We start from the raw sequence: 22,112 nt of genomic DNA, 5'->3' as shown, positions 1-22,112 counted from the left end.
CTTTCTTTGAGCGAGGTGGCTCTGGAGCCAAGCATATCCGTTGCACCTCCGGCCTGCTGTGCTCTGGTTAGGTACGGCCGGAGAGCTACTGCTGATCCGCTAACTTTATCTGCCTTCCCCTCGCTGTTGCCGCTCTCCCTCAGCGCCCGGGGAAACCCCGCTCCCCGCCTCTCCTCACAACGCCGCCCGCCCCGGCGCGTGCGCGGGAGAGGAGCGGAGGGGGAGGCGGGCAGCGGCAGCTCTCGCGAGATTTGGGGCGGAGGCGAGTTTGAACTGCGGGAGCGGCGCCGGCGCGGAGCGGAGCGGGGCGGCCGCTGGGCCGAGGTAGCGCGCAGCGAGGCGCGGGCGCTGTGAGGGGGCGAGGAGCGGGCCGTCAGGGCGGCTCTCCTCTCTGTGGGGCTGCTGCTTTGCCGCTGCTCCTCTGCAGAAGGGGGCTCTCAAGCGGCGGGGCCGAGGGGCTCGGGGAGGGCGGAGGAGAGCCCCTGCCTTCCCCCCCGCCTTTCGCGCCGCTGTGTCTGACAGCCCCGGGCCTTCGGGCCCTTCCCCTCGCCGGGGTCGCGCTGCCGGTGCCTTCCCGCGTTGCCTCCGGCGGGACAGGCCGCTCTCCCCTAGGGCCCCGCAGACGCTGCCTCAAGTGGAGTGGAGGGCAGCCTCTCCCCGCCGCCCTGGCTGCCCGTTGGGGTTACAACGCGGGCAGGGGCGTTCTCCTGCGGGGCGCAGCCCCGGCTGCGAGTCGCTGGCCGTGTCCGCGCGTACGGCGCTGCCGGGGCGCTGGTCAGGAGCCCCGTGCTGGGGCGAGTCCTCCGCCCGCCTCCGCTTGAAGCGGGGCGGGCAGCCGAGAACGCCAGGGAGCGGCCGGCCTGAACGGCAGAGGGGTCGTGTCCTGAGTTAACGAATAGACGCAACATGGCACGGCAGCGTTGGAGAAGGTGCTGACAGAGCCAGCTGCTGGTTTGCCGAGTGCTTTGTAGTGACTGAAAGATCAGGCTGTAGTCTGACTTTATTTTTTTCTTTTCTCTGTAATGCTTATCCACGCAGGAGTGTGTTTTGTGGAAGGCGATTAGTCCTGAAAATATTTCGGCTTGAGTGTGCAACTTGGTAGGTGAAGAAATGGACTTGTTCAAGTAACTGAAGTGAATTGTAAGGAGAACAGGGACAGAAACTATCTTGCCGATGATGTTAGCGATCAGAAAACTCTGTAGGTACTTCTGAATAGATCGGAATGCAGATGGCGGCTGCGTATGGCCCTTGGGAATAGCAGGTTAATTAGAAGGACAGTTACAGAGTGGGAGAGGAAAGTTTGCATGCCAGGAGAGTGCCTTTTTATCTCCTACCCTGTTGTTTTTATCAAGGAGTACCTAAATGGTTGAATACTCAAAGTCTGCAGCCCTCGGTATGGAATCTGTCATAAAAATATTTGAAGATAATTAGCCAAAAGTGAGTAACTCTCTTGTAATTCTCAGTAGAATAAATGAAGACTGATTTCTATTATTTCACTTCCTACCTGCTCACCTTACTACCTATTTAATTTCTTAAAACATTATTTTCAGGGTAGTTTACTTAACCTCATGTATAATATTAAATTGCAGGCAATTACTTCCCTTTATAACAATACAGGTGTATGAACAAAGCTACCTGGTCTTGTCTGATTAACTTCATCCAAAATTGCCAAAAGTTGAGGATGTCTGTACTCTGGAAGCCATACTTGCTGTTTTCCCTAATAGTTGGCAAGGAACGTATGATTAGGAAAACTATTTTTTTTTTTTTTTTTCCTCCATACTTCAACTGCAAAATTAAAGCAAAGCCTAAGATCTTTTTTTTTAATATTATCCAGTAAATGACTTAAGAGCTCAAAGATCTTGTATGTGAAGCTGGAGGAGAGCATGCAAAAAAGCTTGAAGGGGGGAGCAAGACAAAATCCCTCAACAACCCTTATGTGCTAGAAGGTGAGCCTGGGTGTAGTCTGTTTACTTGCCCCACAGACCAATTGCAGAGCATCTATCCTTTGGCAACATTGCCTGATCTGGCTGTTTCTAAACTATCTGACAGCTGCCTCAACTGAGATTTTAATAAGATTTGCATTTCTATGGGGTTTTAGTTTGTGATCTGCATTTTCATGAGACAGCCACAGGCATTAAGCTTTTTCAGAAAAGGACTGCGCTATAATGGCAGCTTATACTCATCCGGACTAGACAACTGTTGCTTTTTTTTTTTTTTTTTTTTTTCTTTTAAAGGTGGAGTACGAGAATAAGGTCAAGAAAGATTTAAATGGACTTCTGAAGGTGAGTTAAAAACGTTACTCAAATTTAATTTACTAAGCTAGGAGCAATCAAATTGCTATGTTGCCTCTATGCTGTTGTTTGATCAGAAAATAAAGCTATTTTTAAAATTCTGTTTATGAAATGAATTAGGATTAATTAATCCCCTTTACTATGCAAATGCATGCCAGGAGTGGTTGCCTATATGCTTATATTGCTACATCTTACTGTTAAACATGGCATTATTAAATTGTACACAGTTTACATATCCTCGCACTAGTAAGAAGATTGTTGATTCTTAGTTCTAGGCATGCAAAATTCCTGTCTTTTGCTGGCTTGTTTTAGCATAGGTGTTCAAAACTAGTATTTCAATTATTGCAATGGTTAGATGTGAAAAACTGAAGTTTCCGAGCCTGGCTGGATAAAGTCTCTTTGTATGTGTTAAACATGAATAACAACAAGTGATGGAAAATGTGGAAAACGGAATTTGATAATTTCTATCTTGTATTTCTGAAAGGAATTAGAACAGTTTTGGCGTGATGCACTTTTGCATGTTAATTTTTTTCTTTTATAGGAAGCTGTTGAATAAAAGTTAGCAAAAAAAAAAAAAGTGAAGGCATAATAATAATAATGACTGTTAAAAATAATCTCTCCTGTGCTAAGCTGTGAAATTTGCTCTTGATAAAGACCAGCATCTTCCTAACATTCATAAGAATAATATATGTGCCAGTAAGAAATGGCAACAACTAAATTGTTTAAGTAAAAAGAAAAAGCACAGAATAAGATCTTCAAGGAACAATAACTTTAATCCTGAAATTATATAAAAATTATGAACTCTGGCTTTGAAAAATCAACTGCAGGGTTTTTTTTTTTTATTTGTATGTCATTGTTACTGAATACTTTCTGAGAGAACTCTTGGCTTGTGTTGCTCAGAAACCCGAGTTGCTTAGAAATTTCTGTCTTAATAGGATTTTTTTGCAGTGTGCCAATTTAGTACGTTTGGGAGCAAGCAGTCATACAAGCTTATGGTGTTTAGTTTGATATGATTTTTATTTTTTAAAATATTTTGTTTGGGTTTATTTTGAGTAACTTTTTGCAAAATTCACCTTTACTTGTGTATTCTGTTATGATACAAATATAGAAACGAATGAATTCTCCAAAACATGTGACAAAGACATGGTGACTAACAAATAGGTTATCTGCAGTGACTTAAGTTTGAAGTGGAATACAGTCATGAAAGACTCCATTAAGCACTTAAATAAATAAAAATCCCTGTGTGAAAATTCCGTGTATTTTAACAGGGTTTCTATTTTTGACTCTTTCCTTCAACTACCTTTATCTGTTTTTATATCGCACATAATGTTATTAGGAGTAAGCTATCCCGCTAATACAGCTGCCTGCATGAATCTTAAGTGTTATTTGCGTACACAAGTAATGCTATAGTTAGTGTGGCTTTATTTGTAATACCACAGAAAATATTGTCAGCCATATGCATACAGGTGTTTTTCAAAGGTTATTTCCTAGCCTTCTCTTGCATATGGCAAGATGCTGTATACTAGATGAACTCTGGTCCTAATGTGCTAGGAAACCGGGCTGGGTACACAGGAGTTGTTTCGCTGCATGCTATTGCTTAAGACATAGTCGGGAATAAGATGCTAAGCAAACTTATGGAGAAATAGCTATTATCTTGCTGCTCGCTGGACTGTTTGTTCCTGAGCTATCTTTTTCTGTGTCTTGTGTTAATGCAAAAATACATCCTTGTGTCCTGATTAAGACAGGAAATCAATAACTTCTTTCCGATTAACTGCTGTAACTTACTGCAATATATTTTTTTAATCTTTTTGTGTTTGCGATGTTGAAGTAACAAAAGGAAGAAAAATGGAGACAGAGACCATTTTAAGTCTCAAACAGCAACTCAAGGAAGCAGAGAATGAGCGAAGAAAGGCAGCACAATATGGCTTGCATTTATTGGAGTCCCAAAGCGAAGTTCAAAATCAGTTGGATCAAACACGCCGTGAATTGACTGAGAAAACTGAGGTGATGTTTTAAACTTTGAGTAAAAAAAGCAGTCAAGAACTTTGTTTTAATTTAACTATTTTCTGAATGTCACAGGTGTGTTAAATGCCTTTTAGAGTCTAGATTAATTTTTAATAAACCTTTTTAGTTTAAGTATTTGTAGAGAGGGCTTTTTATCGCTGCTCTAAGATATTGAGCATAATTTTATCTAACTGGGACAGGGTTTCATAGCTAATTATGCATTGACTGTTCAGTACTGTGTAGGATTAATTGCCTTTAATGTAAAATGAATACTAAGTGCTAAGTAAATTTGTTTTAGAGCATGTGTTTTGGGTATGTTTAGCAATTCATTCATGTTGTGCTCTCCCTGCAAGCTTTGCACCACTTAAAGCTGTAAAAAGAACGCTAGCAGCAAGACTGTAAAACTGATTTCTTCTGTAGTGAAGTTTTCAAATTTTCTACATACCAAGGGATTCTGAATTTATTAGTACATTTCTTTACACTGCAGAAAAGAGAGTAGTGTAGTGTTGAAATACAGAGATATTATATAGTCAGCCAGTTTTCTTAGTAATTGTGCAAGAAAATTCCAATCAGGAAAACATCTTCCGCTTTTCATAAACACTCTAATTTTGATGGTTGTTTTCAGTCAGCCCATGCTTCAGATATACCATTTCTCTTCATTTAGTCTGTTTCTGGCTGTGTATCCATCCCTTCCCTTACGATAGAGCTAAGAAATTAGTGGGGGCAGGATCATCCTTTTCTGCAGACAGCCTGAGATGGTGGCTACTGTGTTGTGAAGCTGTTGTAATCCCATGTCATAGGCTGGAGCAAAGTTACGAGCTGAGCTTGTGTGAACCACATCAATTAGTAACTTAGATTCCGAGGGCAGAGGGAAGGAATTGTGTGCTTTCATACAACAGATGAACGTCTTGTGTGGGAACTGTGGTTATCCAACAGATTCTTTGGAGCTTTTGAATCTATGGCTCTCTTCTTTGGAATCTGAGAGCCAAAGCAATTACCGTGAACACAAGTGTAAGTTTTAACAGTAGGCACAAGCGTCTTTCAGAAGAATCTGCGTACGCTTCTGTAAAAGTCTGTAGACATATCATGCTAGATTTTTGTCTTTCTTGGGTCTGGTCAGCAGTGCACTCCCAAACCGTTTCTGTGCACTGTCTTTATCTTTGAGCCAAAACTCTTGTCCTGTATATTTGAGAGAGAAGTCTGTCCTTGATGAGCTGGTGTCTGGGCCACAGAGGTCAATTTCATACCTGCCAGCTTTTAGTTTTATGCTCCTTTTTTAATTCTGGTTTGTGTTTTAGGAGTTATTTTATTTAAAAAAAAAATCCTGCATCTTTAGACTGATTTGGTTTTGGTATTTACCTTTTCTGCTTCCAAGACTCTCCTTTTTAAATTTTTTTTTCTTCTCCTTAATTGTTACCTGAATGGAAGAGTGAAATGAAGCTGCCCTTTATAATTAGCAAACATATACAATCAGGCATAGAGGGAAGCTGATAAAGAAGCCCTTCTTCAATCTGGAAGGGTTGGTAGGGTTTATTGCAAAATGGTAGATGATTTAGATGTCTTTACCAAACATTGAACCCAGCTGTTCTGCAGTAGAGGAACACCTGATGGAGTGTGATGATTTGTAACATAATCAGGCGGGTTCCATGGTGGTAGAAAGGATGGGTAAGCTCTCACTAAATTTTTATGTTACATTTGCAGAAAAGATGCCTACACCCTTTATGTTGGGTGTGAAGAAATATGCAGTTTCCATGAAGAAGAGAATATTACACAGCCAAATAAGTCATAAAATTTCAGAGCAGTTTTTGTGTTGGGTGTTGTGGTGTTTTTTTTGGTTTGGGTTTGTTTGCTTTTTTTAGAACATGGGTGTGCCAATTCCCTAATTGGGACTTCAACAAAAGGTTGAATGAGCTACAAGTTTTGGGCATTAGTGTCTTGGTTCTGAGCCTGTATGTAGTGTGTTGTTCCCCAAGCGTTTATGAATATTACATCTAGATTTATTAGTATGTTATTTCTTTCAGAAATTTGAACAAGAGAAGTACTCTCTTCAGAGAGAAATTGAACTCAAGAATCGAATGTTGGAAAGCTTGAGTTTTGAATGTGATTCCCTTAAGCAACAGCAAAACATGCAACTGGATAAACAGAAAGAGCAGCTTGCCAGAGTCTATGGACAAGAAATCGGCGACCTTAAAAACAAGGTTTGGCAACTCATGCAGCTAAAATGTTGCTAACAGCATTTTAAAGAGTGTGTATTTAACTCATAATTGTACACTTACTACCAAAACAAATCTAATAAATAGTTTTAATATGTAGGAGCTTGGTTGGTTTTCAACAAACATCTGCATAGTTACATTGTGAGTTACACTAGCTTTTAAAGCTTACTTTAAAACGTTTACTCTTAAGTTGTATTTCTAAGACATTTTCTGTAATTAGAACAGAGTCAAAATTATTGTGCTTTTCAAGAATTAATTATAAAATAGCACTACTTAGTTGTCAACTGTCTTTAAGTTGGAGAACCTGAAAGCAGAACTAGATGAAACCCGACTCTCGGAGAAACAACTAAGACACAAAGTGGATCATCAGAAGGAAATAATTGCTGCCAAATCAGAAGAGCTACATATGATGTCTGAACGTGTACATGAGACCATGTCTTCAGAGATGCTCAATCTTCAGATAGAACTCACCGAACTAGAAAGCGTGAAGGTGTGTGACTAGTACTTAATTATTAGGAATGTAGGCTAGTTGGAGATCAAATTCTGTGCTTTTGCTCATTTCCTTTTTAGATGCTTTGCGTATGTTCCTACCTTATGATTGGCTTACTAATAAGAAAATATGCACAGGCAAAAAGAAATAATAGCCTTAATAACTAGACTTTAATACAAACTCTTCTTCCAGATAATATTTTGTATTAAAAGTAATTACTACTAACAAATCTGTTTGGTTCACAGAGGCCTGCTTTTCTTAAATTGTTTTATAAACTTGGTGGGTTTTTTGTTTAGGCCAATGTTGAAGAAAAGCTGAATGAACTGCAGTACAGTAAAGAACAATTAGAACTCATAAACAGTAACTTACGCAATCAGCTGGAGCGTCTACAGGGAGAAAAAGAAGAGAGGGAAAAAGAAGTTGTTTCTTACTGTAATGCATTAGAGGTATTCTCTTAATTTTATTTAACAGTGGTCGATAATCCCTGAATTCCGCAAGTTGTGGTGCTAGCTTTTCGGTAAGATCAGAGTTTTGAGAGAGGAGTTCTAAGGAGGGAGGGAGAAAGAGAAGGCAGAGGGGGAGAAAAACCTGATATTGGCTAGTCGGGTTTAGCCTGTTGCTAAATACTCTCTATATTGGCCTTCTTTTGTTGAAGGCTGTGTGTGGAGATCCTTTGTATTGCGGTATTCTGCCTCATAACAGGACCTTCTCACAGGTTGTTGATATAATTCTCATTTTTATTTCAAGTTCCTACTGAATGCCTTGGAAAACTTTGAACTGGGGAGTATAGGGTTTGTGACTAAATAGCACAGCAAAGCTAATAGTCTCAATACCGTTAATCCAATTGGTAAACATCAAAGTTTTCCTTTAAAGGTTTTAGTTATGCTCTTGTCCTGAAGAGCAAGTGTAATATTAAGCCCTTTAGTGAAACAAAGTTGATTGTCTCTTACTGACTAGAACTGTATGCACAGTTCAGTACTGCAGTACAAGATAATCTGTGCTACAGGCATAGGAAATGGAAAAAGAGTAAAACTGTGTGATTAAATTCATATATGCAGTACATCAGATGCTTAAATGACTAATATCCTCTTTGCTTTTATCTAGAAAGCTCGTGAAGCTAACCAAGAGCTTCAGGTTCAGCTGGATCACGCAGTGCAGCAATCTTTGGACCCTACAAGTAAAGGCAACTCTCTCTTTGCTGAGGTACAATTATGTCACCGATACCTGAGAATACACAGAGGAGAGAAGAAATACTTCATAAGTTTTATTTCTTATATTGCATTGAAAATGTTAGAGTATCTGTATGTGATCTGGCCAGCATGAGTCTACTTCAGTATTGAACTGTCTAGGAACTGACCTGTGGAAACTGTTACGCACACTCTGAAGTCGGGGAGTTAGTGAACTTAATGGAATAACTTAAAGTTACCTGGCTATCACGGTAGAAGATGGGACTGAGGGTTCATGACAGTTCTGTCTGCAGCTCTTGGCTCTAAGTAGTTTCGTTCAGCTGGTAAGCCTTCTTTAATGCAGAAGATAGTATGTGAAATACTAAAAGATGTTGTTAAAGGCTGTCTTTTAAAAACATGCTGCAAATGGCTGGATATTTGAGCATTTGGGAGGGTTTTTGAATTAGTTTTTGAATAAGAGTTCAGCTGCTGTTAAATGCATAGGAAGTTATTTTTGTTCTCTGACGACACGCAGGGGATGGGTTGAATTGGTACACGGTTCATATTTTTTTAAACTATTTGTTCTGATGCCAATGGACAAAACTATTCTACAGCAACACTGAAGCATATGAAGTGTTACTTTATTTTGATATCAAAAGAACAAAAGAAAAATCGGTTGCGCTTTACTGATGGGGCTTCAGCTGCTACAGCACTGCCTACTCACTTTTATCTCGGAGGTAATGATAACAGCACGTATTTTTCAAGTACTGTTGCTGGAAAAGCAGTATTTGCAGAACCAACATCAATTGCTAGGTAACATCTTGTAAAACTTATCATCCAAGTGTCAACAAGTGTTACAATTTTCATAGTAATAATTGTTAACAATGTTCTGTAGGTGGAGGACCGTAGGGCAGAAATGGAACGACAGCTGATCAGTGTGAAAATAAAATATCAGTCACTACAAAAACAGCATGCATTCACTAGAGAACAATTGCAAAGAATGAAGGTATGACCGTTACTGTAATACTCCAGGGTTTCCTTGGGGTCTGATAAGGCAATGCTTTAGTACACAGGCTAGGGGGGTTGATTATCTTTAAAATACGATACAGTAGTCTGGGGGGAGGGAAGTGGGAGGAAAACAAGTGAGGTGTCATTGTGCTATTTGACTTTTATGGTACATCAGCATTTTTCTATCGCTACTAGTGTTGCTACTTTATCCTAGAACTCGAAGTTATTCTGAAGGCACTATGTTTGCTTACCTTGGCAGTAGTGGTTAAATGGATAAAAGTGAAACACAACTCCTGTCAGATGAACTAGCATTCAGTTCGTCTTGACAATTGCTTCTTCCTCTCTTATCTAATTCTCGTACTACATGAATCACTTATTTGTGTATTAACTGTGATTGTCAGGAATGAATGTAAAGAAACGGGCAGGCTTGTACTCTGTCCTGATCACGCTGCTGTTTTGTTTTTTTCCCCTCTGGGTTGCTTTCTTGTTTTTACACTTGTCCATGTTGGTTTTTTTTTTTTTTTGCTTCTCCCTATCTTTAGCACAAGAATAAGTCAAAACTTTTGTTATAACTATTTCATTTAGTTCTATAGGATAGTTATATTCCCATAGGTTGGGAGCCTGTTGGTTAATACTGTTGAGAACTAGTTAGCAGAAGCTGATTTACAAGATAATGTAGAGAGGATGCTGCAAGACTGCCAGCTGTTTTCATGTTGGTCTTCTGATTTTCCAACACGAGTGGATCCTTTCATTTTGATCGAGTACTTCATCGTGAGGTTTGAGGAGAGTGCTTAAACATCAAGAGTGATGATAATGAATAACACTGAAGATACAGGTTTGTGTTACCTAGCTTTTGTGGAGAACTAGGTTGAAAATAATTGAAATGACATTCTTGAAGGACAAGAAAAGAACTACTGATGCAGCAAAGGAATTCTCTTTTACTAGAATCTGATCTTGAGAGCTAAAGATTTGAGTGAGTAAAATGACTGAATAGGGTCAGTTTCTTCAGAAGTTTTCTCCTTGTAACGTGAGGGTAAGTCAGTCACACTGACGGGATGGTATAAGAAACATGCCTAATACTGAAGATTTTCACCAAGAACTGAGGCAAATTGGTATCCCTGTTCTACTACGTAATGTTTTTGTATGGAATTTCAATTTGTATTCAATTGTTTCCATAAAACAACTTCTAATATCAATATTGGAGATAAGTGGTTTGTTAGGACAGCTGTTTTGCTTAAGCTGCCATCTTGGATCCCTGTTAGGATCCTCTCTGCTTTGTGTTGCATTGTGGTGCTGCGCGTGAAAGCTCAGTCTGTAGTTAACTGATCTCTTCATTCAGCAGCTGATTCCGACAGTACAGTTAACTGTTGTTGCAGCTTTAGTTGTCAGAATGTCTGAATAGGGTATTTACTTCTGACTTCTGCACATCTGCCTCCTGAACAGAATGTAAGCAGTACTCCTGTGTAAAGTTCTACCTGTCTGGTGTATTTTCCACAGCCCACAGTATCCCTTCCAGTTTCTCAATGTTTCTGTTCTTTGTTTTCATGTAGATCAGCTGCAGTTCGCAATTGTGACGGTTAGCGAGTGGGCTTTTAAGTAAAAGGGGAAAAGGTTAGGTGTCTAAATGGTTGGGAAACGTAAGAATAGTTTTAGTCAGCCAGTGGGGGGTAAAATTTTGCCTCCCTTATGTCCTGTAGAAGCTATGAGGAGATGATTGAATCTTTCTTTAGCTCTAGTTTGTGTACAGAAACGTCAATATCCTTTACTTGACGTTCTGTAGGGTAAAAGCTCTTCTCTCGCTTTCCCTGTTAATCTGTAGTCTTAACTTGTTTCAGTTGATCCTTGGATTTCTCCAAGTGTCCTACCGTGTTACCTTATCCATCCTGACTAGACTGGTGAAAATGCTGCAGCTATCACTAACACCCTGTTAAGTCTTTCCATTATTGCATTTCCTATTGTTTCCCCAGTTGTTGTTTAAATGTCTGATGTATTACTTCTAACTGAATGCGTTAAGGCCCTCGTACTATGATATTATTATGTTAACAGCATCAGCAAAATCTGCTATAAATGCAAGACTTTGATAAACTTCTTTTGTAATAACAAAGGGTGTTCCATTGCTTGAAAGGATGTGTGTTCCACTGAAGGAGCAGAAGAAGCTGAAATTCTTGGATTAATATTACAGAAGGCAAACTTAGTGGTATCTATACCTCAGAATCGGAACTGCCAAGAAAGGGGTTTTAAACTTGGTGAACTAGAGTGTTTTTTCCAAGTGAAGTCCTCAATAGATGCGTTTTGAGCTCTGATAAACAGGCCTGGGCTGTACTTTGGTTCTAGCTGACTTGGTGTTTATGGTTTGAATGTGAAATGTTGTGTGTGTCCTTGACAGTATATTTATAGGTTCCTTAGTCAATACGGAGAAAGATATGACACCTCAGGACTACTCTGTTCAGTAGGTTTTCAGCTGTGCTAAAGATTTTTAGTGTCAACCTACGATGATAATTGTGAAGACTATGTTATGAAGACTTCTGAGTTTAAGCATCCAGTGGGCTTCTGCATTCAGGATTAGAATTACAAGGCTTGAGTACCCTAACTGTTCTGGGTAAGAGGCTGAGATTTTCAGTCATCTAACCCAGTATTTGTTGTAAGGAATTTTTTTCCTTTTTTACAGCTGCAAATGGCTACGCTGCTACAGATGAAAGGTTCTCAGGCAGAATTTGAGCAGCTGGAACGCTTACAGTCAATGTTAGAACAAAAGAATGGTGAGATAGAAGATCTTCTTATGAAAGTGAGGCAGCTAGAAAAATTTAAGGTATGTGGTCTGTAATTGAGTGGAAAAATCGTAATCGGAAGCTAAATCATGAGAATAAGAAGAATTATGAAAACTATTTGAAGTCCATGCTAAGGTTTGAAAAGGGATCCAAAGGCTACTCATACCTTTATTTGACTGAAGTTCTATTTTACAGCTGGCAAACATATACTTCTGAAGTTCAGAGAAGCAGAAAATTCTACACCACCCAAGCCCTAGTTTGGAGAAGGAGTCTTTTCTGGGTTCCTGTGTGTAGCACCTTCATATTTTATGTAGTTGCCTGTAGCGTTTAAATGCAATTACTTGGTCAAAGTTCACTGAGCTATGCCATCTGATTTTTATCTTGGAAGACATAACCCTTTCAGATTTTTTTACTGTGTGTACTTAGGGTTTATCGCTTCTTAGTCTCAGCTATATTGGATTTCTTAGATATTTATTTCCTTAATGTGTCTTAACTTTGCAGTTGAAGCATGCTCTTTTCTAGAAAAACTCAATTGCTTAATCATTCTTGTAAAGCAATTTCTTCAGTCCTCTTATGCAACTTGATAGCATCTTGTCAATACTTTGGAAGGTGAGAAATACATGAGAACACCTGTCTGCACTATTGTAATGTTACTGATGTTTGTGTGTATACAGAGCGAAAAACTGTAGCCTTTTTTACTTCCTTACATACTTGTGGACTCGATTTGCCCTCTCTTACCACGGCTTTGGACTGTAAACTTAGGTGTATTAGCTTATGCGTTAGGATTATGCTTTCCAGGATAGCGTCCTCTATTCTGTGTTTAACCAAAGTGGCATAAAGCTAGGCTTAACCCATTTTAGTAAGCAATTGAGGCGGCTTGATTGCTTTACCGGTTTTGTCATGTTTAAGCTTGATCAGTATTTATTTTTGTCTCCATGCCACAAATAAGTAGTGTAAGGAAATCAAATGATTGATTCAAATAACCATCAAAAGTACCTGTAGTCAGTGACTGACAGAAGCCCATGAGGTCTGTGAGACAGTATTAGTACTGCTTGCTCAGAAGAAAACCACAAAGCAAAAACCCCGGAATGTCACGTCTTACTAATGTAGTTATAGAAGGCGTATTGCATTTATGGCATCTTTAGTACGAACCAACTTTCTCATCTGAACGATTTAATTGATTTTGAGATTTTGGCTATTGATTAACATGGCTTGTATTCTTTACCTTTGGACTTCAGCTGCTGAAGCCTAGAAATAAAGGCTGAAACAAATTCCTTGTGGCTTAACTAAATATCCTGTATTTTCAAGTAAAAAGGAAGATAACCATTCCGCAATGCTATTTGAAAACCTTCTGGAGTTGAACTTGCTTTTTTATTTCTTTCTGTAAATGAGAGAGAACTGTCAGTTTTGGTGATATTTGACATTTATAACAAATGAGGAAGTACTCCGACCAACTGAGCACTCTTGTATGTTTAAACGCCCCTATCATGAGGCTTCTCTATAGAAATGCATGGAGGAATTCACCTAAGGACTAAGCTAATGTGTTTCTGAAAAGTCACTATTTGACAACCTGACCTTTTTTCTTTATCAGACTTTATATGAGAATATGGAAGAATCCAGAGCTAGTAGTAGCTCAAAAGGAGGAGAGTCTGAAGATGGTTACTATGCAGACTTACTGCAAATGAAACTTGACAACTCAAAGTAAGTAATTAATGGTCTGTGGCCGGGAAGTTGGTTGTAGTCTGGTTATCTTCTAGCTACTTGTTTTTATTCTCCCTTTTTTTGTTACTGTTTGTAGTCCCCTGACTGTATGGGCAAATATGCTCATCGTCTCACTTTCTAATGCTGTGGAACCAGCCTATGTTGGTTATAGGACTGAGACTTGTTTTGTTTGTCATTTTACTTACTGTTGCAAAAGATAGCAGCAGAACTATTTTATAGTATTGTTGCTTCCTTCTAGAAATGTTGTCAATACTCCGAGATACAAGATAGTTGACAGCTTCAAAACAAACAAACAAAAATCCAACACAAAACAAACAAACCAAAAAAGCCCCCAAAAACCCCAAACCTGTAAGAGGACTTACAGGCTCTAATAAGAGCCAGGAAATAACACTTGAAATGTTTTATTGGACTGTTTAGTTGAGGTGTGTTCTTTGGCTGGTGGATTCCATGTCTATTAATTAGAAAGTCCATAGTGTTTGGCCTCAAGATTGTTTTTTAAGCCCTCAGATGAAAGTACTGCGCTTTGGGCAGGAGGCAATGGTCTGCTGTGGGAATGCCGGAGAAGCCTTCACCTCACTGTTGCTGCTGTTACGAGAAACTGGCATGATCCGAGTACCTTAGGAGTGCTGAGTGGTGGTGATTCAGTGCTTACGATGTAGAAGTTAATGGCCTCTGAAACAGAGGCAAGGATGTGCACTGAGTATTAACATGATTATTTTCGTGTTGGTCACTTAGAGTAGCACCTTTGTTAAAGCTTGCATTGTCAGTTATAGAAGCAGTTATATTAATTTATACAGAGGCTAAAAAACCCCTGACGAAATAGTGCATTTGTAGGTCAGGGAAAGTTTCTCAAACCAGTTACATACGCGTGGGTGCATCGTTCAGCATACAGGTTTGTTTTTAACAAGCGATAGATCTCTGGTAGTTAAACTCACTGCTCTATGTCAAGTTCAGGTGAAAATTTTCATTGTACCAAAAGAGGTCTCTCTCATTTCTGACTAGTGTATAAATAAGAATTTTATGTGAAGTCGCTGAATGCTTAATTGACTTTGTATCTGCTGCTTTACTAAAAAAAACTCAAACCAAACAAAGCCCTACAACAACCACCACCGAAAACCCCAACAATCAAGTCTGAGTGACTGTGTCATTTTCCTCCCACCCTAGCAAGGAAACCGAAACCTTGAAAAATGAACTGTCCTTGCAGAGGATGAAAGCTCTGTATGAGAGCCAAAGGGTTCTGGAAGTTGAAAGGAAACTCTTCACAAATGAGAGGCACTTGCAAGCTTGTCAGAGTGAGAATATGAACTTGCGAGTTATGCTGGATGAGCTAAAAATGAAATACGAGCCTGAAGGTAAATACTACTTTTCTGTATGGAGGGAGGAAGAAAAAAAAAAAAATCTGGTTGTCTCAACCTTCACAAGTTGAATGACATTAAACAGGAAGACACTGGGTTAGTTTCAGTATAAACTAATGTTTAAATGGCTGCCTTTTTGGTAATAACCTGGTCCAAAAACTGCTGAACTGAAATAGTGAAGCCCTACCTTGCTCAAGGACCTTTACTTCAGTACATATACTGACATTAATTTCGGAAGACTGAAGAGTACAAGGTATAGAGCTCGGAGCATAGCTAGACAACCATAGTGGAGTAAGGGGGAACAAATTCTCAGGAGGTGCTTTCTATAATAGTAGCAGTATCTCTCTGTTGATGAGAAGTATCAGCTTTCTGAATGCAGGCAGCTGATACGAGCTTTGTAATAAGGGCAAAGCATTTAGAGGAAAAACTGTAGTAGCTCAAGTTAATACGGATTAAGTTTTGACAACAGGCCCACCTGAAAAACGGCTGATAGCTGGGTATGCGCAGAAACATGGGAGTGGTAGCCTGCGGGGGAAGATGAATGGGGAACCAGACGGGTGAATTGGTTTTGGTATTGTCCATACCCAAAGGATTTAATTTTAGAATCTTAGTTGTGGAAGCTTACCTCAGCAGCCTCCAAAGTGGAAATAAAGTAATTGAGCATATTCATGTAGTTCTGAGCATCTAATTAAAAGCCTTGGTAAAAAGGGGGAGTGGATGGGGAGAAAGGTGCTTTTTTGGTGTGTGTTTCTTTTTTTTTGTCTCTCCTTCAAGCTCTCTCCTGTTGGGGATGCTTACTTGCTGATAGCAGGTTGTATGAAAGGATGTTCTTTAAGGGATGTAAATTGTCTGTTAAGAATTATTCCAAGGTCTTTAGTCATGTGAAATATTCTTTGTTTTATTACAAACATGTTGGTGGACACGTTCACCTCAGCTTCACTTGTGTACAAAAAGTATATTCCTTTTTTCTTAGAATTACTTAAAGGCACTAAAACTAAAAAGAAGAGGGAGAAGATTCCAGTGGACAGTACTTGTGAATACTTGGACAGCAAAAATACTTCAGTAAAAGAAGCTGCTCTCACTCAGTTGCCAAGTAAGGAGGAAACAAAGGTGACTTCCAAGAACTTGGAGCAAAGCGATGCTTCTCTGAAAAAACACGCTCTTGAAGCACCACCAATAAATATAGCTCTTCAAGCAACGCAAAAAGCTGTTGAACCTGAAAGAGAAAGAAAGAGAGTTAAAACTAAAGATGAGAATCACGACGCCTTTGCTTTGTATAGCAGAAGTGGAAGTAATTCCTTGACTTCAGCGGCCCCCAGGTCAGTGTCAGCTTCTGTCTGTGGTCAAGGCAATCATCACAGACCTGCATCTCTTTTCTTTCGCTGCATGAACTGTGCTATCCACTTCTTTGTCTATTTCCTCAGTGTTGCATGCAGTGTAATTCCTCAGCTCCGGCTGCCTACGTTGAACCTCTCAAAACCTTTTAGAAAGACTAAAATGATGACTAATGAAAAAGACTCTTGAAACTGTAACAATCTTTGAAATAACTTTCCCATTACTTGAAAATGTTGAAGGTGCGCGGATAGCATGACAGTTCTCTCGGTTTGCTCTGACTTCAGAAATAGAACTGTTTTCTTGGTCCCTTCAAAGCTGCCACACAACTGTGGTACATATCAAAGCAGCAAAGGCAATAGTATCATGCTTCAGTTTCATACCTAATTTCAGCCCTCGCCAACTTTCAGATTTAGCTAAAAAGCCTGAAAATTATTTAATAAAGTAATTCTTAACCTGAATTGGGTTAACAGAACTTGCGTTGTACGAGACAACAGACAATTAATTATGCTATTTGCGTTGTCAGGCAACTGACTTCCATAATCTGGATGCGTGATAACTAGAAACACAACTGTTAAACTAAGATCAATTCTTTCCCCTGAACTGAGAATTTAAGTTACTTTACGATCTATCAAAAAGTAACTTAGTATAGGAATTAGCTCCGACTTTTTTATCTTGGTGAAAGGAATACTGACTTTTTTTTTTCCAGCTGATGCTTTTGTATTCTGTTCGTATTTATAATCTTAGTAAGCACATGTTGGAGTGTGTGGGGGGAGGAAGAAAAAAAAATCTGGGATAGCTTAGATGTTTTGAGCTTGCAACTTGCTAATGTCTGCTAGTAAAAATAGTTTATTGAATCTAGAATGACAGCAACCTCAAAGATGGAGGAGGGCCTAACACATGGCAATCTGTACAGTATATCCAAAATTAATGGCATTCAGAAGTAATTGGGTTGATATTTTGATTCTCGGATCAATTCTTCAAGGTTGCGTTGGATGCAATTAACAGATTTAAAGTAACCAAACAGTACAATCTTCTGAAATAGTCTGGAAAGAATACGGCAGAAGTAGTTTAAGTAGCTATGTCAAAATTTGCAGGGACTGTTGCTGAGGAGGAAAGATCAGGGAGGTCAAACGTGGGTGGTGAAAGTTGAGAGGAACGTTTGGATAACTTAGCGATGGCTTTGTGTTTTGAGAGTGTTCCGTACACATAAAGGAACGGATAGCGTGTAACCTGGGTGTGAAAAGTTTATATCCTCATCTTTCTTTTGGAAAGGAAGATACAGTGTCTGCCAGCAGGAAGTTGTTGGAAACGGTTTATGCGAACTGAAGGGACAAACCTACCGGGGAGGGGGTGAGGAGAGGAAATGATTTTATGGGGTTGATGTTTGAAAACAGAGCGGGTGGAAAAAGTGGAAGAGGAAGATGAAGTCAAAGTTCAGAGGGAGGGTTCTAATCTTGCACCCATTGCTGTTGGTTCAAATAAGGAATAAAACATAAATCAGTAGGTTTTAAAAAATAAACACCACCAATGCAACAACAATGCCACAAAACTCCGCGTAAGGTTTAAAATTGTTTTCAGTGGTGGTATGAACCTGGAAAAGGCAAATCCAGGCAGACAGTTCTGTTCATGTTTCCAATTGTGTTAAGGAGCTACTAAATCCTCAATTAATGATGTTGTGAAGATAACATTGAGGATTTACTTAACCCTGATCTGTACTGATTTATTATGAAATAGGAAGTCATGATAAAATAGGAGTATTTGAGAGGGTGGGTTTCTAAACACTAAAAGACTCTCTGGACTGTTCGGTGATGGATGTGCCCAAACCCTACGTGGGAATACAGCTAAATGCAAAGGCACAAAAACTGTTGGCAACTTGAGCAGGAACGTGGACCTCAAAATGGAGGGATTGGGGGAGGAAAAAAAATAATTGGCATCTGCATGGTGGATAATTGTTAGTGTTTTTCACCTTGTCTTAAGTAAAACGCAATGCTCTGGCTGAAAAGGTTATTGTGGTCATTTGGGGTTATTTTTGTAACTGGAGTAGATTTTGTGCAATAATTACTCTAGCTCTGTCGTTACTAGTCCATGAAACGTAGCAGAGAAAAGAGCCAGAGTGACTGTGAAAGGATCGCAAACTTCAATTCTAGAAAATGGTGTTTGAAAAGCTTTGTCCTCTTAGTTTAGGAGGTGATGAAGAGGTGGCTGGAAGTGATCTGTGTGTACCTGTATGGGTGACCAGTTTCCTTGTTTGAAGAGTCTTGCTTGCTAATGTGATTCAGCAAGGCAGAGCTAGGTAACTTTGCATGGGTACCTATCTGCAGGGCGTGTGTATATACTTACAAAAGTTTAAAGCAAGTAAACATTGGAATACTTTATTAGGTCACGGGACTGATTAGGTTACGGTATGTGAGTGTTGGGAACATAGTAGTTGAGACTAAAGATTTAAATATTGAAGTGATTATCTTTAATTGTTAATTGCTATTGTAATTCAGGCAATGCCAAGCTTATAGGTAGTGCTGTCTCCTGTTAGGCCAACTGGTCTATACAAAGGTACGCTTCTGTATTGAAATGCTTTTCTTCACTTCTGAAACTGAAATAGCAAATTCCAGCCCTTGCTGCCCAACTTAGTTTGCATTTAGATTTGAGGTTGTTTGCTTTAGTTTGATCTAAAGAAGGGCTCGTGTGCCTAAGAGCTTATTTGCTCTTTTAAATTATTTAGTTGGATTACATACACCAAATCTACCTCGTTTGGACTTTGTTCAAACAGGAAATGCCCATAGCCATTTGGCCTAGCAGGAGATCTGGATAACTAATATTCTCTTTGGGGTTTTAGGCATGGCATTCCTCCTCAGGAGGTAAAGCTCCATCTCGTCGGACTAGTTGATCTTCCTTAAATGGGTAGAAGGAACCCTGATTGTGTCTTGTTTCTGCAGTCTACAAAGTCAGAGCTTGATAGAATCATGTCATAGTTTCACAAGCATTTTTTTAAAGTGGAATTGTTTAACTCTTCTCTTCTTATTTTTTCTTTATCCATCCATTTCCTTGTGTGAACACTTCATAAAATATGACAATGCTACAAGGGGCGGTCTGTGAGCTGGCTTGGTATGAGGACTGTGGTGGGTTACCTTTGGCTTGCTGCCAGATGCCCACCCAGCTGCTCTCACTCCCCCTCTTCAACAGGATGGAGAAGAAAACAAGGTGGAACAGGCTGGTGTGTTGAGTTAAAGACAAGGATCAATTAGTCACAGGCAAAACTGTCATGGGAAGATTAATTCGTTGACAATTAAAAATAGTGGGACAGCAAGAAAGACAGACGACTGCCTTCCCCCTACACCCCAACCCTTCTTCCCAGGCTCACCTTCACTCCTTCATTCCCACCTTCTACCTCCTCCTCACCGCGTGGCACAGGGGTTATGGGGAATGGGGGTTGCAGTTAGTTCATAGCACTTCGTCTCTGCTGCTCCTTGATTATCATGAGGGTTGGTAGAAGAGAATTAAAAAAGGGACTGGCTGATTTTTGAACTCAGACTTAATTTCATAACATGATGCTCAGCTGTTAACTTTGGCATCTGTTAACTGAACTCATTCATTTTGTCCCTTCTCTTGTTGTATGTAGCAGCCTGTAGACGTGATCTATTACACACTAGTAAAACATGTATTTTTTGAAAAAAAAAAAAAAAATTAATTTGGTACGAAAGTATGGTTTAACGACTTGTAGGCTGTAGAATAATCAGTCCTGAAGCATTTGCAGGCCAACTGTAAGATACTAAGAATGAAAGAGGAAAAATGTATTTGCTTGGATTGTCTGTTCCCTGTCCCATTAAAGCTCAGTTATTTGAATCTTCAGGCATTTCCGAGTATCTCACTGCCATAAACTAAGGTTGTCATAAGTGAAGCAAATCATGGCAATCTATTGCTGATAAGAGTGTAGCTTGCTTACATGAAATGGCTCGTTTGTTTCATCTTCATAAGTCAATGTCAGTCCTCTGATAAATGACTTGAGATATTTATTATCATTGCTCTAGTCTGAGGAAGTTAGCTTACTTTATGCTGACTTGCATAAACATTTTGGTGTGCAATTGAAGCAGAAAAAGATGATTTTTTTTTTCTCTATTCAAATAACAAATTCTAATAGTTGTTAACTTTTACGAAACAGTGTGGTGTTTCTGATGTGAATGTGATTTCCAGACTTGTTACACTATACACTAACAGAATTACCTAATACTGTAAAAGGGGATTATTTTGTGTAAATCCAATTGTGCTGCTTTGGAACATACTCAAAGTCAATTCAGTCTTTATTTGGCCTTTTGGCTTGAGTTCTTGCTTTGTTCTGTAGTTTTATAGGGAATCCCTGTTGGAAAGTTTGGCCACTAGAGTAATGTTTTTGGGGGCCTTGGACAGAGGCTGTTTTAAGGCAGAAGAGCGGAGGGACAAAGGAAGAGGATCTACCCTAGGAACAGATGCATAGACACGAGCTATCCATCCCCGCTGACAGCTGCTAGGGAGGCATAGACTGAACTGCAGACTAAATGCTAACCAGAAGATGATGACTAAGAATGCACTTTTTCTTCTTCCGTGAATAATTGGTTCTTCTTGTAACTGCGTAATTATTTGGCGACTTACAAGCCAGCAGCACACCTGAAATGGAGCACAGCTGGGGGAAAGCTGACTATGGACAGAAAATGGTCAGCCATCAGAATTACAGGTGTGGACTTAGTACAAAGCAAACGGTGGAGCAAACATTCCTGACCTAGGGGAGATGCAAAGCGTATTTCTCTTTAGTCTATTGAGTCAGTACTTATAGGAAATAATATGCAGTTGCTTGCAATGGATAAGAAAAGTTTGTTTGATGTATTTGTAAAGCGGGGGGGGGGGGAATCTGTAGCTAAATTTCCCTAAGCTTTTTTGTTACAGCTCCTTTCATAGTCCTCATCTTCAGCCTGTCTCTCTCTATTGCAAATAAATCTCTAACAACTGGGTAGCAGCTATTTTTGTTTGGAAAGCCACCGTTGAAAGTATCTGTAATCGTTGTGGGTTGCTCACTGGAGGCTCTTGAGACCAGTAGAAATCCACAAGGTCACTGGAGAATTGCTTTAACAGAAGTGGTGATGACTCAGCATAGAATTTGTGTTGGTATGTGAAGCGATGTTTAATTTGGAACTTCATTTTCTGTAATTTGTTTTGCTATGGAAATAATCAATTGGTTGTGGGTGATTTGGTTGAGTAAATACTACTCTTTACCAATTTGTTCTCGTGACACATTTGAATGTTTATTAAGTAATTCTTAAATAATCAAACCATCCGATTGTGTTCAGGTGTCTAAATCTTGTTGTTAACTTACCTCTTTAACAGCAATGTGGCAGCTGTATTCCCGTTTACATTCATAGCAGAATTAAAGCACGTCAGTGGACAGATGATGTAATTTAGAGCCTGAAAATATCTTTTTTCCAACAATTTCTTTTCAGATATTCAGGCATTAAGATAAAGGCAGGGTAGTGCAGAACTAGGTTGGCAACTTTATATTTTTTATATTGCTTTAAGTGTAGTCCTTTTTTTGGTGGTGTTAAAGCAGGATGCTTGACGTCACACTTGTATTATGTTGCTGGGACTCTTCACTTGGAGTTGTGCTTTTGTGGACTTGATCTCCTTTATGTGCATGGCACAGTCACTTTTCTTTAAAGGCCGATCCCAACCCGTTAACACCTCCAGTAACCTTTTTTACCAAACGTTTCAGCAGATAAGGTGGTGGTGGGGCTATAC

At 39.5% G+C, this 22,112-nt stretch overlaps 1 protein-coding gene across 13 annotated transcripts in view; it reads left to right on the top strand.

The window, feature by feature from the left end:
* Positions 1-22,112, top strand: part of SPDL1 (spindle apparatus coiled-coil protein 1) — a 29,757-nt gene that overhangs the window by 4,009 nt on the left and 3,636 nt on the right. For 2 of the 13 annotated variants that reach the window (XM_087759967.1, XM_087759972.1), the window contains 11 exons: positions 2,235-2,282; positions 4,120-4,295; positions 6,317-6,493; positions 6,804-6,998; positions 7,295-7,444; positions 8,103-8,201; positions 9,060-9,170; positions 11,841-11,981; positions 13,532-13,641; positions 14,827-15,014; positions 15,991-16,721. In XM_087759967.1, the coding sequence (XP_087616093.1) occupies positions 4,137-4,295; positions 6,317-6,493; positions 6,804-6,998; positions 7,295-7,444; positions 8,103-8,201; positions 9,060-9,170; positions 11,841-11,981; positions 13,532-13,641; positions 14,827-15,014; positions 15,991-16,541 (1,881 nt within the window). In that variant the 5' untranslated portion in view covers positions 2,235-2,282; positions 4,120-4,136 and the 3' untranslated portion in view covers positions 16,542-16,721. Of the gene's footprint in view, positions 1-245; positions 325-349; positions 1,099-1,352; positions 1,438-1,834; positions 1,947-2,234; positions 2,283-4,119; positions 4,296-6,316; positions 6,494-6,803; positions 6,999-7,294; positions 7,445-8,102; positions 8,202-9,059; positions 9,171-11,840; positions 11,982-13,531; positions 13,642-14,826; positions 15,015-15,990; positions 16,723-22,112 lie in introns of those variants that run through there. The other 11 variants (XM_087759971.1, XM_087759965.1, XM_087759969.1 and 8 more) reach the window with 11 other exon arrangements.

The sequence above is a fragment of the Nipponia nippon genome, unplaced genomic scaffold (assembly GCF_047370975.1).
Source record: "Nipponia nippon isolate SJK-2023a ecotype South Korea unplaced genomic scaffold, ASM4737097v1 scaffold_21, whole genome shotgun sequence".
NCBI lineage: Eukaryota > Metazoa > Chordata > Aves > Pelecaniformes > Threskiornithidae > Nipponia > Nipponia nippon.
Note: the sequence above shows the minus strand (reverse complement) of the source record. Positions and strands in the feature narration are given on the sequence as shown.